Source organism: Glycine max, chromosome 5 (genome assembly GCF_000004515.6).
Source record: "Glycine max cultivar Williams 82 chromosome 5, Glycine_max_v4.0, whole genome shotgun sequence".
Lineage (NCBI taxonomy): Eukaryota > Viridiplantae > Streptophyta > Magnoliopsida > Fabales > Fabaceae > Glycine > Glycine max.
This window is the reverse complement of record NC_038241.2, coordinates 11,184,914-11,201,995: the sequence shown is the minus strand read 5'-3', so window position 1 is coordinate 11,201,995 and position 17,082 is coordinate 11,184,914. Positions and strand designations below refer to the sequence as shown.

The 17,082-nt window shown below is 31.1% G+C and overlaps 2 protein-coding genes across 6 annotated transcripts; both read right to left on the bottom strand.

Moving 5' to 3' along the window:
* Positions 1 to 4,137: 4,137 nt before the first annotated feature.
* Positions 4,138 to 15,987, bottom strand: LOC102664163 (uncharacterized). 5 transcript variants are annotated; one of them, XM_014775539.3, is made up of 11 exons: positions 15,708 to 15,987; positions 13,274 to 13,359; positions 7,467 to 7,532; positions 7,212 to 7,353; positions 7,046 to 7,120; positions 6,645 to 6,877; positions 6,315 to 6,533; positions 6,127 to 6,219; positions 5,945 to 6,049; positions 5,480 to 5,773; positions 4,138 to 4,515 (listed from the first exon to the last, which is right to left on the bottom strand). In XM_014775539.3, the coding sequence occupies exons 4-11, from the start codon at positions 7,345 to 7,347 to the stop codon at positions 4,450 to 4,452; spliced, it is 1,221 nt and encodes a 406-aa protein (XP_014631025.1). In that variant the 5' UTR covers positions 7,348 to 7,353; positions 7,467 to 7,532; positions 13,274 to 13,359; positions 15,708 to 15,987; the 3' UTR covers positions 4,138 to 4,449. The 5 variants fall into 5 exon arrangements, with proteins under 5 accessions (XP_014631025.1, XP_014631026.1, XP_014631027.1 ...); XM_041015335.1 differs by lacking the exon at positions 4,138 to 4,515 and adding an exon at positions 4,831 to 5,196; XM_014775540.3 differs by lacking the exon at positions 5,945 to 6,049.
* LOC102664033 (uncharacterized) lies at positions 7,604 to 9,424 on the bottom strand. The gene is made up of 4 exons (XM_006579779.4): positions 9,174 to 9,424; positions 8,744 to 9,082; positions 8,546 to 8,645; positions 7,604 to 8,467 (listed from the first exon to the last, which is right to left on the bottom strand). The coding sequence occupies exons 1-4, from the start codon at positions 9,254 to 9,256 to the stop codon at positions 7,751 to 7,753; spliced, it is 1,239 nt and encodes a 412-aa protein (XP_006579842.3). The 5' UTR covers positions 9,257 to 9,424; the 3' UTR covers positions 7,604 to 7,750.
* Positions 15,988 to 17,082: the final 1,095 nt, after the last annotated feature.

Sequence of the window (17,082 nt, the reverse complement as noted above, 5' to 3'; positions counted from 1 at the left end):
TTTCAAGCAAGTGGTAGGTTGAATGATTACCCCTTTAATGTTGTGGTATTGAATGATCATACTTTGTATAGGTTATTGGGAAAAACCTTTCAAGCTGTATGCTCCTGTATCTGGAAGTGTGACTGCAGCTAAAGCCGGGACACTTACTTTTATGGTATTGTTACAATTTTATTTTAACCTGCTGAAAATTTACATAAACTACAATATACTTTCACTGTATTACCTCAGGGATCTCTTTTTCTATTGAGCTTGGTAGAAGTGAAAAAGGGATAAATAGAACTGGAAAAGTGCAGATGAGTGATATATCTAGATGTGTGCTTTGTCTGATTACTAATCAAATCTCGCTTCCTCCTTTCATTCCTTCCATTTTTCACCCTTACCAGGAACACTTTAAAATTTAAAAATATTTTTTTTTCAATTTGGTTCTTGTATATTATCAATTGATTGACTTTTGATGGATTAATTATTCATTTTGGATCTCAATTGAATATATTTTTAATGTTTTTATTGATAATCTATCTCGATCTCTGGCTACTGCTTCTTGTATGTAGTCAATGTAATATGTAAATTTACTTTGCCATTTTTGTAACTTATGAACTTATTGTCCTACTTCTACGTAATTATAGCTTACAAGTAATATGGAAGTGTGTGATATTGTTTTTTAGCTTGTAACCAATCAGATGTGATTTTCTGGTGATTACTACAGAGATTCATTTAGTGAAGGAAATAGTGATTATGAATATGGAAAAAGGACTGAATTTATGACACAAAGTAGTCAGTATCTAACAGGCGGTGTTTCACTGCAAATGAACACACTATCTATACATGATAAACGTAGTACACTGCAAGAAGGATTTTCGAGAGATGATAGTGAAACTGGGAATCCTCAAGATCTTCCTTTTTAGTATTTTGAACAAGATCCTCCTTATAGTGGTAAACCATTGGTTGTCAAGGCAGTTACTGATCCTTTATTTACGTGTGGTAGCTTATTTACCAATAATCTGATCAGTCAGTCTTATACTTTATATTTTGACAAATACAAGATCTTGCTCGCCACTATCCTGCCCTTAAGTCATTGAGAAGCTGTGATTTATTACCAGCCAGTTGGGTGTGTGTGACATGGTAATCTAATGCATCACTTCTATCTGCCATTTGTTGCAGCCTAGAGGTAATCCTATCTGCCATAACAGCTCTCTTTGTAGAGGGAATTCAAAAGCTTGGACAGTCGGATCTGATAAGGAGTTTATTGCTGTGTTTTATTCAGTAAGTATAAACATTATTAAGACTTGAGAGAACCTTTTAATTTGACATGTCCAATTATAAGTTGGTAGCTATGTTTAGTTTTGTGGTGGTATATTTGTGGTATCAATCCTGGACTACCCTGTTTAACGTTGGGTTTAATTTTTGGTGCAGTGTGATTGGAGCCACTACAATAGGTATTGGATTTTATACTATGACGTGGGCACACTCAGAAAAGAATGATATGGTAAATGAGAATTATGAGAACTGTGATTTTGTCCCATCTTCTTCAGCTCCTCTGTTGTCTACCAAAAACATGGATGTGTAGCTTTACCCGTGGTAACGGGGAAGGGAATACTTAACAATGGTGCATAGTTAGCTTGGTTGTATTGGTAACAGTTTTTCAGTTGTTTTCTGTTATACCAGCTAATTTTTCTCATATAGATTGTTAAGACCATTAGTGACTAAATAACTTGCTTTTAAGTGCTCATAGCTGATATATATATATATAAAGACAGATTAAATTGGTAACTAATATATCATTTTTATAACATGATATAGAATGTGATTTTTATTAATCAAACTGTTGAATTTTATCTACATATTATTAAGATTGTCTGTCTCAAATTTTGTTAAAATTAAACAACAAGAAAATAATCAAATGATCTATATTTTAATATATTTTAAAATATTTATATTACATCAATTTTAATATATAAACGAGATAACAAATAATTTTTTATTAATATAAAATTTGGCATATGTGATTTATGTGAAACGAACTTTTAATCCAATGTGTTTTAAGAAAATATTATCCAGTCAAAAATAATAAAATGATATAGTTATTATCAAAATTATAGTAGTGTAATTTAATCCCTTCTTTTTCTCTCTCTTTCTCAATGAGGGAGTTTTTCATTTGAAGAACTCACTGCAAATTCAATATGATATTAGTAGAACATTGCTTCTTTTGAGCTTCTCTGTTCAGTCTTCTTGATCAAGCTTCTCTATATTATTCTTGTGATTTGAGTTCCCTTCTATTTTATTTTTCCATTCTTGCTTTGCTGTTGTGCAAGTGGTTGGCTTGTAAAATGGGGTGGGGTGTTTCATGTGGACAGTGTGAAACTGGATTTTTTTTTTAAAAAAAAAAAAATTGAGCTAGCTGGTCATAAGGTTACATGGTTCTCATACTGATTATGTTACATATGCCTTTTTCAATTCAGGCTAATTATGGACTCCAATTATGATTGGCGAAAAGGGTAACCTTTTCCAGTATATTTATGTTCTTTTTATTACTCCAATTTCCTTGTGCTTACTTTATATATATCCAACTATTCAGAAAAGTCCTAAAAGTATTACTAATTGAAAATATATAATTGTATCAAGTTTGAACATACATAATTGGTTACTATTTGAAAGCATTTACTCTATCATTAATACTTTTACCAATTTATTATTCTATAAAATAAATATTCGCATGCTGGCTTTCCACTTTAAATTGTCAAGCTCTATGCTTATGGTCTTATTGATTCCATCTAGTCATCTAGACAAGTATACAAATAGTGCAAGAATACGCTTGTAGGTTAAAGTATTAAATATTTCCCTAAATGTTTTTTTAATATAATTGCAGTTTAATATTTATTAACAAAGTCCCAATAATTCTTAAAAATATTAAATAAATCCTTTTTCATTTACATTCAGTAATTGAACCAGATTAGTAGTCTGGTAAGTAAAAATTTCAATAATTTGGATGTTTAAGATAAAAATAATGATCACATCTAGAGTAAAAGAAATAGAATATCAAGTATTCTAAGGAACAAAAATTGTAAGAGCAGCATTAGAATTAAAATTACAAGCATTTGTGAAGTATTTATGTTGTAGGTCTAAGTCTGGGTTCTATTTATTCCAATAATTGAGAAGCCCAATTACACTATGCAGATACCAAAGTTGGAGAGCTGGTAAGAATAAGCAAAAACGAAAAAATAGTATAGCAATAAAACCTATGTACCTATAAATCATCCCAATAGGTCCAAGGAACTTCATTGCAGTAGTATTTGAAAAAATGAAAAATTACACGATTTTAGTATATGGCTAGTTAGTGTTTTTGGGTACAATTTCAAGGTATGGATATGATAGTACATGCACATAGGAATATAATAAATTTTAATGACCAATTAATATATATAAAATTACTTTAAAGTTAACATAATCACAAGACAATTTTCTTTTTAAAGGAGCAAGATTAACTCATTTCATTGTTGATGTGATGAAAGATACAATTTAGTTTATGATCAAAGATTTGGATACAAGCACAAGATATCGATGCCCTTGCTAAAAAATAAGCTACAATATTTATTGTTCTCCTAACACTACAAGAAAAATGACTTATACCTACACTCAAAATCTGTCACTAGAAGTTCAAAATCCGTAGGTAGATGTATAAAGGACTTTGTCCTACAGACGTTTTTTGCGTCAACTTTGAGGGGGTATACAGTGACAACTAATAGTCTGTCACTATAGGCTTTACCTACGGATATATTTTTACCTACAGTCAAATTTAACTATCACTATAGGTAACACCTACTATTTCAAATGTGTAGGTAAAAGATATTAATTTATACCTATAATCTCTCACTGTAGGTAAAAGTCAATTTACTTGTACCTACGGTCTTCTGTAGGTAAATGTCATATAATAATAATAAAACTAGTTCCTAATTACATTCTTTGTTGATTATAATTTTTAATTAAATATACATGAGCTTAATTAAATTCGAAAAGTTACAACAACCTGCTACATACAATTAAATTTTTGTTAGCCTAATTTGTGATTATTGTAACTAGATTGTGTGCTTTGAATGGAAGAAATCCAAACATATCTTTAGTGGTTGAGCTTAGAATTTATTTGCTCTCAATTTGAAATTCAAATTAAATGTATATGCTGTGTGCTAATCACGTGGAGTTAAGACTAATGACTAACATATTAACATCACTTTTGCCTAGAACATATTAACATCACTTTTGCCTAGAAAAAGGTTATAGTGGCAAGATTTAAGAACAAAAAAGGGAATGTTTTTAAAACATGGTTCTTCTATATGTAATATCATGGAACAAAAAAGGGACAAGGCATCTTGAAATAGCTGTTTCTTCCATCATAAGCTTGTTGCATGTGCAGCAATTATTTTGGAATCTTGTTTTAACTAGTTGTTTCTTCCATCATAAGCTTGGCATGCTCCTACCTTTTTCTCTCAGAAGCAACAAATTATAGCAACTCCATGAAGCCTGTTTCACAGCAAGAAAGATATTTGTTCTTAGCTTTTAGTTTTACTAGATATGGCATACTTCAAAGGGCTACGTGACAACTGTAATTAAGATGACCCTAAAGCCAAATTGATTGTGTTTTCTGTTGAAAGTTCAAAAAGATTACTTTATCTAGCATACTTCTGCATAACTAATTAATTACATCAACTTATAATTAATTAGAAATTGCTGAAGGGTTACATTTTATGAAGTTAATATGCAGATGAGAATAATTAAAACCTGGGAAGGACATGGAATGGTCAAACAGAATGAGTATGCAACAATAATAGCCAAACATTCACATGAAAATAAGGTTGCTTTTCTGCTTCACATTTTTCCCACCCTCATTCCAATTGTAAAATACTCTTGCTTTAGCATAGATCTTTCAAGTATGTATTTAACAAGTATATATCACCCAATAACATATACGAGAAAACAAACCTCAAAAAAGAAAAATGGGACGTGTAAATTTAACAATATATTATCACAAGCTGGTCCAGTTAATCAATAATTCATTTAGGTGATCCCATCCAGAAAAGATCAATTAGATGACCCAATTATATATTTATAGTGGGGACACAAACTGAATAACCATGTGGTTGATGCTGCCATCATCTTTTCCTTGACCGTGAGAGCCTAAAGAAGGGTCCAATTGCGCGAGGGCTTTCCAAATCGTCATTCAAGTAAAAGGAACAAGATTGAAGCATAAATTATAACATTCAACTGCTATTAAAATAACATAATGATGATATATTCTATATATCTATATATATATAGTTAAAATATAGTACTATATTTCAACTCACCTCTAGCTAAGATTGTTTGTAGTTTGATGATCTTTACTGGTAGAATCATTTGTAGGTACGTAAATTAAAAGAATGTTTTTTCTTTGTAAAGTATCATATCATAGTTAAATCGTTGAATAAGTAGAATTATAAATTCATACCTCTTGATCTATATCTTCTAAGACTTGATTAATTTGTGGATCTTCTGCAAATCGTACTTTAAGCACAGCTACAAGGTTTCCAAGCAAATTCTCCAACTTTTGAATTCTATTGTTTGTATAAGAGCTTTGAGATGAACTTGCTTGATGTGGAAGCTTGCCAAGACAACGCACACGTCCTCTTTTTTCAGGTCCTTTGACTTTTGAATATATATCATTTGTCCAATCAGTAGAATCTTGAGTGCTTTCTAAATTTTGCGAACTCTCTGCTTCAACCATTTTCTTTTTTAGTTCATCCTACATAAATACACCTTATAAATTATTATCATACATCAATATCCTGAATACTTCAATATCACTAAACAAAACTCATCTCCACATTAGTTACTCCCCCTCACCCCATAACCTTCTATTAGAAAATTGAGCAAAATAAAGAAAAAGTATTGAAATAAAAATTAAAATTCTTACAATTACAATAGTAGTCTTTTCAGTAATAATGCTTCCATCTTTTCGAGTTCGAGTGTCAATATAAATTTCTGCCCTAGAAGGTTGCACTCCCTTAGCCTTTGTAGTCTAACATTAGTTAAAAAAATCAATCATCCTATTTGTATTAAGCAATTTAATAATAAAAAAATATAAAAAAGGCAAACCATCTCATGAATCCGTCTTGGAAGATTATTGGTTCCCATGCAATGCAAGTCCTCATATTTTGAGCGGCTCCTTTTGTTGATGTTGCTTATTTTCTATAACCAACAAATATAAAAAGTCAATAATAAAAATAAACATATAATATATAATTGTTATGTTAGCAAAAGGTTTGTGACATTGTCATGTATACCTGTCCTTTCTCAGAACACCAATAATGTACTAAATCACGATATTGAGAAGGATCAACCCTTGGATCTGGGATGTGAGCAATCATTTCCTCCTTAGTTTTGCTCTCATCATATCCTTTTGATTTCAGTTCATATTTAAATTGCCTCCATTTCAGACTCATGTCATCAATCAATATTTTCTTTGTTTGTTCAGTTAATTCAGGAACAAATCGAAACTTACTCTATTATGAGTATCATTAACAAACAAAAAAGATCATTTTGTTAGACATTAGAAGACATAAAATTTTACAAGAAGCAAGATGAAACAACACTTATAAAGTTTTATACCAGACCTGAATTAATTCAACCATGTCAGTAATATAGTCCTTAGGCATGTCTTTCCAGCTAAGAAAATTGATAGGAGCACATTGGTGTCTCCTTACCAAGCTCCCAATTGCATTCAGTAGAGTTTTCCCTTCCCAACCCATAGGATTGCCCCAATGATCTACTTCAACAAGTATGAATTCTCCATCTGGCAAGTCCCACACATCTAGCATATGTGTATAACCTCTAGTTCTCTTTTTATCTAAATCATTCATGGATATAACATTTATCAAACACACACACAGATTTGAACTATATGGAAAAAAGAAACTCACTAGTAAATTTAATCTTATCATATTCTAAAAGATATTCAACTCAAACAGAATTGTACATATAATTCTAACCAAAAAAAGCATATGTGTATAAATACCTTTAGTTGAACTTTCACTTGCACTTTCAAGAGAAGTATGAGACTGAACATGACTATCTTCTTGTATGTGTTGTTCTATTTGTGATTGTTGATTTAGTTAATAAACAATTGTGTTATAAATAATTTAATATAAAATAAAGAAATTAAGTTAATAAAATCTTTATACCTTCTTCAAATTGTGCATTTTCTTCAAGTATAGAGTTGTTATTTTGGTTCACTTCAGTAGAGCTTTCAATTGATTGCTCTTTTGCTTGTGATTGACCATCATTCTGAATGATATTCAACTTTCTGCGCTTTCCCATAGTATGCTGAATAAACCAATCCAAAAAATAAAATAAAATAAAAATTAGATATAACTACATTATTGACTATGATTTTTTTAAACACCATGCCAAAAAAAAAAGAAGAATAAAGTAATTACCTAAAATGAAAATTTAGATTGCTTGTAAGCTATTTTTTCACCAATCTCCAATCACAAAGAATCAAACTATTGAGGAAACAACGAAACAAATTTTGATAAAAAAATGGATAACATCATTATATTGTGAGTGATTTTTATACATAACAAAAAATAAACACAAGAGTAATGAATAATAAGAACAAAAAACTAAAGAAAGGAATAAGAGTATATAAATGTGACAAAATGTTCAATACATGTATACTCAAACTATAACCAAATGTTCAAATAGAACAAATAAAAACAAATCAAAAGAAGTCTGCATCGCTCTCATCATCATCTATATAATTATCATCCTTGTTATGTGGTAAAATGTTCTCCATAGGTATTGTAACTTCAATGATATCATCACTATCATCGGCTTCTGGTCTGATCAAATCATTATGATTTATCTCTTGTAAGACTTGTTCATTCCCTTGATCCGTGCCATTGGATTGCTCATCACCCATATCATATACATCTCTGATTTTAGCATGCACAACAACAAGCCAACCATTTTGTGTTTTATTCTCCACATAAAATACTTTCTTAGCTTGAGATGCAAAAACAAATGGATCGTCACATATATCATTCCCTGTATGTTGCAAATAATTGAAATTCACTAATGTCATACCGAAGTTATCAATTTTGCAACCCCTGTTTATATCAACCCAATCACACTTGAAAAGTATAGCCTTATATTTTCCAGAATAATCCAATTGAATTATATCTGTTAGTGCACCATAGTAGTGGATTTCTCCCTCCTTTGGGTTTTTATCTCTTGAACTGGCATAACTTAATGTCTTAACAGTTACAACAATGCCACTGTTTTGAGTCTTCAAGCACCTTTCACGTGTCTTTGTATGAAATCTAACTCCATTAACAATGTACCCGCTATATCTTCTCACTATTTCTAGTGGACCACGAGCTAACCACTTGATATCATTTGTCACTAGAGTGCTGTCTTGCTCTTCCAATCGAGCAACCTACCACAATTTTATTTCAAATGGTTAAAATTTTAAATGAATGCAAAATTTAATATTATTGATGCTTCTTAAACTTACTCTTTCACGGAACCAATCTGGAAATTCTTTACTATGAATTTTGTCAACTTCATATGGAGATAATCGACGATTTTGTCTCTTGATAAGATCAGTATGGGCTCTATGTAAAAAAGGTTAGAAAAAGTAAGCATTATCATTGATAGAAAGATATTATACAAATATTCAATAACTAAATGAACATGAAAAAAATTGTATTACTTTCGAAAGTGGTCAACATTGTTGCTATTGAAAAGCACATATCTATGTGCTTGAACCAATGCTTTCTTATCAAGAGAAATCCGAGAAGCTCTTTTTCTCTTCTTCACATTGAATCCAACTTGCTTCTTTCTCCCCAATGGTCTACCTCTAGGATTTAAAACACTTACATTTTCCACAAAACATGAGTCATCATTTCGAGCAAATTGATTAAAATGAGTCTCCACCCTAGATAGATATCTTGAACAAAATATCAAGCATTCATGAGCTAAATATCCTTCTGCAATAGATCCTTCTGGATGTGCTCGATTACGAACAAATGACTTTAGAGTCAAAAGGAACCTAAAAAGAAAATTTTAGGTTACAAATTAAGATAATATCATTTTACTTTATAACTCTAGAATGTTTTAAAATGATTAAAAAGTATTCATACCTTTCAATAGGATACATCCATCGGTAATGTACAGGACCTCCAACTCTTGCTTCATGTGCCAAATGGATTACCAAATGTACCATTACGGTGAAAAAAGATGGAGGAAAAATCTGTTCTAATTGGCATAATGTTAGAGCTACTTGATGCTCTAGGTGCTCTAAATTACTCTCATTAAGCACCTTGCCACACAACTCCTTGAAGAAACAACAAAGATCGGATATAGCTAAACTCACTTTGTCTGGCAAACAACCTTTCATAGCTATAGGAAGAAACTCTTGCATTAAAAGATGACAATCATAACTTTTGAGACCAGATATTTTGTGTTCCTTCACTTGCACACATCTTGAAATATTAGACAAATATTCATCAGGAGCTTTTATTGTTTTGAGAACTTCCAAAAATGTTTCTTTCTCTTTTGAAGTCATTTGGTAACAAGCTCTAGGAAAATATTGTTTGCCTTTACTTGGGTGCATCTTTGGATGTAATTGGCTTCTAATATTCATATCAACAAGATCATAGCGTGCCTTATCATTGTCCTTTGACTTACCTTCTAATTGTAACAACATCCCAATAATGTTATCACACACATTCTTTTCTATGTGCATAACATCAAGATTATGACGGAGCACACTATGTTGCCAATAAGGCAATGTGAACAAAATACTTCTCTTTTTCCATGGTGACCAATCCCCAACTCCATGATATTCCATCTGTCTCAAAGAAAAAGCTCCACTAGGTAGATCAGGTGGAGCTCTAAACTCCTGGGTTCCATCAAAATCTCTTTTATTGTATCTCCACTTATGATCGGGCTCTAACCAACGACGATGACACATATAGCAAAACTTTCTACCATAACACAACCACTTTGAGCCAATCTCAAAACCACAACATGGACAAGCATATTGGCCTCTAGTGCTCCAACCAGACAAATTTGCATAAGCAGGAAAATCATTAATAGTCCACATAATTGCAGCACGCATTTGGAATGACTCTTTTTTACATGCATCAAATGTTTTTACCCCAATTTCCCATAATTCCTTTAATTCTTCCACAAGAGTCTGCATATAAACATCAAGGTTCATACCTGGACCTTTTGGACCAGGAATAAGCAATGAAAGTATAAAATTAGGTTGCTTCATACACATCCATGGAGGAAGATTGTACGGAATCAAGATAACAGGCCAAGTGCTATGGGAAATTGCCATAGTTTTGAAAGGATTAAAGCCATCAGTAGCCAAACCTAGTCGAACATTACGAGCGTCACAAGCAAAATCAGGATACTGACAATCAAAATCCTTCCAAGCAAATGAATCAGCTGGATGCCTCAAGAGTCCATCTTTAGTTCGACCAACCTCATGCCATATCATAGAACAAGCTGTTTTTGGTGATACAAAAAGTCTTTGCAATCTAGGTATAAGAGGGAACCAACGAAGAATCTTTGCTGGTATCTTTTTTCTACATTCAACATCATCTGAGTTATATTTCCATCTTGACAAATTGCATTTAGGGCAAATTTCAGCATCAGCCAAATCCTTCCTATACAATATACATTCATTGGGACAAACATGAACTTTTTCATAAGATAGACCCAACCCTGAAATAATCTTCTTTGTATCATAAAATGATTTGGGCAAAGTATTTTCCTCTGGTAATGCATCACTTAACAACTCTAACAACATCGAAAAACTTGTTGAGCACTAGGTCCATTCATGAATTCTCTAGAATCTCCATCCTCCATATTTATATATGTGTCATTACTCTCATTGGTTGCATGCATTGTGAATGCATCATGAACCAATGTATCCATGTCATGATCAAACTCCCCTTCCACTTGGGATGTATCTAAAGAACTAGATGGGCCAACTTGTTCACCATGAAAGATCCAAGTAACATATCCTTTTAGAAACCCATTACTAATGATGTGTTCATAAACATTCATCCGAGAGCGCCACTTGCAATTGACACATTTGGTACAAGGGCATAAAATTTTTCCATCCTTTGACGATTTCGCAAATGCAAAATCTAGAAAATTTAAAACTCCTCTAATATACTTCTCTTTATTAAGAGAATTGTAGTCTATCCAACTCTTATCCATTTGATAAAATAAACTGAAAAAGTAGAATGAAATAGACATAATAAATTAGTGCTTAGTATAACTAAAATATCCAGGTATAAGTCAATCATAGTCGTGTTAGCAACTATAAAATAGAATGACATTTTTTACTATCACTCAATTATGCAAAACTACATCAACTACTACTCACAATTATTTCACAATTATATTGTTGGGGTGCAGACTGAAATTTGCATATTTCATTCAATATATTTATTTAATCGTTGAAGTTTCCATATTTTTGGTGAACTTAATATCTCGATCAAAACTCAAAAATCAGAAACTAATATCAAGAAATACTGAAATTCATTATCAGGGCAAACATTTTTCATGTAGGCACCAAAATGTAAAGATTTTTAAATGAAAAGAGTAAAACACAAATGTGTCAATTATAGGAGTCAAAGTTTTATATTAACATATAAAATTTATTTTGACTGAAACGTAAAATACTTAAGCATGAAAGTGCAAATCAATAGGTACAGTACAGGTGTGTCATCTTAAGAGGGAATAATATGATTGTCAAATTGATGCTTTTCCATTAATCTTGAAGTCTGTAACGTATATAGTGTGATCGGAAAGCCAATGGTGGGTGTTTGATATAAAAACCATAATGGGCCCTTACACGATTGTAGAGCTATGTTGTGACATGGTATTATAAATTCTATGATTATGTGGGGTAGAGCCTATCCTTGTTATCCTTATTCTTATAATGGGCCAAATTGTGACATGGTATTATAAACCACTCATTTTAGTGTTATTCAAATCACATCCCCCCAAGCTTCATTACACTTGAGCAGTGTCGGAACGTTACTACCTACAATTTCAATGGTAAGCTTTGTTGCAGTCCTTCAAAGCTCCCCTACATCTTTTTTTTTTTACATATGAAAATTAAAATGAAGAGTAATGTATTTCTTCTTATTATTATTATTATTAATTAAAATAATAAATGGTGAAACTAACTCATTATATAAAATTAAGTAAATAGCATGATAACTCTTTCACTTTCTGTTCTTCTACAAATTTTGGATGTATTTATTTCACTTTCAGGACGAGACGTAGACTTCTGTCTTTTCCCTCTTCCTTTTTTCTTTTTTTCTTTTTAAAATGGTTTAAAGAAAATGTTCTTCGCTAAGTACGCCTTAGGTGTTAGGACTACTCTAATTTGACCATCTACACGTGCACAACACCTTTTAAGATTAGAATCATGTTCATTGCTCATATTGCATCAAATGATATTCCTTTATTGCCAAGTCACTTCTCAATAAATATTTTAAAGGTAAAATCATATTTTTTCTTAAACAATCTAACTTGAAGTTGCTAATGTAATAATTTTTTATAGTTCATAAATAAGAGACTAACTCATATAGTTGTAATAACAAATACCAGGTTATTATTTAACTTAAACTAAAATACTCCAGATTCACCCAAAAATTTAACAAAAATAAATTGAATATTGGTAACTTTATAATTATTAATAAGTTTATCAAATCAATCACACTTAAATTCACGGATTTGGTCTGTTTTAGTGTGTTCCCTGCAGGTTTTTTAATTATAATTTCTAATTTGATGAACACACATCATTTAGTTTACTGGATCTATTTACTTACTTAGGGGCAGAGTTATTTAAAATTACGTTTTTATATTTAGGTTGAATTGTTCTAAAATTTTATACTTTTATATCTTAATTTAATTTTAACATATGTTGTTATTTGACTAATGTTGTTGTGCAGGGTAATAAATTCTATGATTAAGAGGGTCTAGAGTGACAACAACTTTTTACCAGCATATGTTCAATGCAAATTCTCATAACCAGAAAGTCATAACCAGGCAATACTCACATGAATTGGATTGAATCATATGATTCACATCAAACACCAATGAAATCCAGAAAACATAGAATGCTTATAATGTCTTATGAAACAAAATAAAGCATAAAGCACATTCTTATATGAATGCAGAGACTGGATTTTGTTAGAACGCAACATACATGGCTTGGAGGAATATGCTTGCCACTTAGAAGATCCAGAAGAACAGTTCCATAACTGTAGATCACACTCTCTGGGATTATCCTGCCTGCAGGTGTTGTTATTTGTTAAGTATCATATTATCATTAATTATAGTTGGCAAAACTTCTAATAAGACAGTTCTGAAACAATCAATGGAATATCTGGTAAAACAATGTCGCCAATGAACCCAACAAACATTTTATTCTTTTTAGACTAACACATTGAGAAAATCAAAATTCTGCTCTACTATTCAGTATATATGAACAGAATAAGCCACACCATCAAATGTATATAAATCCATGTCTATCATTGGGACTTGTAGTTGCAGTTGCAGGGCTTCTAATTTGGTTTTCATGAGCTTAACTCAAACACTACCTATATATTACCATTTTCATATCACTGCACTGCATTAAATTCAAAATGGTGCTTGAATTTTTAGAGATTTACCAGAACCTCCAAGAAGATTTGATGAAAATGTATACCCCTGCACTGCATTAACTTGCCTGCCACATACGTTTAGGTAAAAAATACTACCTAAACAAGTTTTTTTATTCAGAAGTAGAATGTGTAAACTGTTTTAGCACCTAATTTGGGCTGGGTGGGGAAAGTAGAATGTGGCTTACAGCTTGGCACACCGAATTATTCTTATTAATCAATCACATGGACTAGCCAAGACAAAGAGACAGGCTAATCAGACTAAACAGAAATGAAAATTCATTTCACCACCATTTTTCTTACTGCAAGAATTAGAAACTATTTCACGTGCTTAATTATATATAGTTCTACCATTAAACGCAGTATTTAAAATAAGTGTTTTTATCTGGTAAGATATATAATTTACATTTTTCTTACTGCAAGAATTAGAAACTATTTCACGTGCTTAATTATATATAGTTTCACCTTTATTTTATTCATCCCTCCCCTGTACCCTTTTCCTTTACATGTAAAGCTTGATAAATGTACGGATCGATATTTTATCATCATGGCTAGGTTCTCATATACACAGATATACATAGACAAATCACAAGCGCATAGGATCAAATATATATAGATATATCTTATTAAAGATATTTCCATCATGTACAATCCAACAAAACAAAGGCATCAATTGTCCACAAGTTTGGATCATCAAGAACCAACAAAAGTGCCCAGTTTTGGAATTAATGCCGATTCTTGTGAATTAACTACAATTATTCTACGATTGGGCGAGCTTGACTAAGAGAAAGTCTACATATATCTACTTTGTAAAATTGAGTTGAGTGTCTAAACTCTAAAGGGGCTGAACTATGAGTGGAAGTTCATGACTTGGCCTTAAGGAGAGCATAATAGAATCTCACATATTCTATTGGATGTTTGTGTGAAAAAAAAAATTCTATTGGATGTTTTTGTGAAAAAAAAAATTAGGCTGATGGAGTATATAAACTTAAATCTATTAAAAATCCATTTTAAAAGAAAAAAAGGTAAAGTAAAAAGACCCGAAACTATATTAAACACGGAGATATGTATACAATATATGAAGTTTTTTTTTTAAAAAATATATATCCAAGCGGACCATGCCTTTGTTTGACAATCAATGGCTATAAACTTTAAATTAATAAAAAAAATGGTTATAAACTTTATATCTTTTTCTTTTGGAATATATCCCTCACACGAATATATCTTGACCCGAAACTATATTCAACACAGAGATATGTATATATCTCTCACACGAGAGAAGTAATTAAAAAACGTTTAATTTACACTGAACTATTCTTTATTTTAAATATTCCACTATATTTTTTTGTAGTTTTTCTTTCTTAAACATAAATAATTCTTTTCTTTTCCCTTATAGGTGGAACTATCAAATTAAACATTGGACTTGATAGTTTAGTACTTGGAATTTAAAAGATATCACTCTGAATTGAGATCTATCCATAACTTGATTCACTTAAGCATTGATTCACTTAAGGTCAAATTCCTTCCTACACACATTCTCCCTCACCGCTTCTAAGAATCTCACATAGATACAGAGCACTTTACTCAACAGAGCATAATACTACTGCAATGGGAAGCTTTTCTCCTCTTCAATTAACCCGAAATAGTTTAATAATGCGTTGCAAAGTGGATACCAAAACCCTAAACTAGAAATAACAAGAAAAGGGAAAACTAGTTTACCATACATACACAATCACAAAAACTCCCTTCCGAAAAAAGTGAAACGAAACCATGGCTTCACACGTGGTGTTCTATTCCACACCAGTCCTTTCCGGAAAGCACAATGCCATAAATATAAACACGAATTGCCAGCCAACATAAAAATAAAGGTGCTTAACACAAACAAGTTTTCCCTCAATTCACTCCAACCAAACACTACTCAGTGTGATTGTGATTCCTAACAACAGGATTTTCAACTGAAGAATTAAAATTAAAACTCACAACGATTCGGTCTCCAATGCTGAAATCTTTATGCTCACTCAGAAGAAACCCGAGAATTAATTGGCAAAACGGGAAGAAGAAGAAAAAAGCGCAGTTAGGTTAGAGCAAAATAAAATTGAAAGCAAAAAAAAGCGAATGGTAGAAGAAGATGCTCGTGAACAGGAGATTGGGAAGAGAGACTCACGGTCACAGTAGTAAGAATGGGGAATGAAGATTGAGAATTGAACCCTAACTAAGATGAAATGTACACTTACGATATTGAATACTAATGCCGGTGATGTGCGTGCCTCTCCTCCCAAACCCTGCTCCTTTACTTTTTTTCTTTTTAAAAAAATATTTCAATTTTAATAAGATTAGGTTGATTAAAATATTTCAATTTTTTAAAAAAATTATTAACTAAAAAATTTGCTTAATTTTTTATAAGGAAAACTTTTTTTTTGTAATGAGTGTTTTAAAAATATTACTTGAAATAGTATTTTTTAAAATGTTAACTTATAACTTTTTATGTTTTTTACTCTAAATAATTTATTAGTTATTCTTATTTAATAAATTATGATTTTATAATTTAATAAATTAATTTTTTAGTTTTAATTAACTTTTAAGTTAATTTTATTCCAGGTAACTTATGTTTAAAGTTCCAAATGTATAACTTTTATATTATTATAATTTTTAAACTATCATTTGAAGTTATACCTACACCAATCAATGGTAGGTATAAGACTTTTTGAGGTTATACCTACACCAATCAATTATAGGCATAAGTTTTATGAAGTTTTATCTACACTTTTATTTTGTAGGTAGTAATCCTTGAGTTCTACCTACACTAATTAATCTAATTAATCGTAGGCACAAGTTTTGTTGGAGTTTTACCTACACAATATAGTTGTAGATAGAAGTCTTTTTTTAATTTTAATGAATTTGCCTACACCAAATAATGGTAGGTAGAAACGGTTGTGCTTTACCTACATCAGTCAAGTGTAGGCAGAGATATTTTTGAGATTTACCTACACTAATTCATGTTTGTAGGGAAAGGCGTCTGTAGGCATAGGTCATTTTTCTTGTAGTGTAATGAAACTCATGATAGAGTTTGAAAAATTAGAAAATAAAAATCTTCATTTTGCTAAAAGAACATTGAAATCTAAACTATCAGTAGATCTTCCATATATTCCATCACAACAGTTTTGTAATCAAGCTCAAACATAATATTTTGATGACCAAGTTCATGAGCCCAAAGTAATCCCAAAATAATCACTAGAGTTAATACAACAATTTTGAGATATTGTAATTAGTTTGATTTAGGAATTAATGATATGTTTCTTCATGTAATTCTTGATATGTTGGATTTAAGAAGTTCACTTTGAATATTTTTGTCATA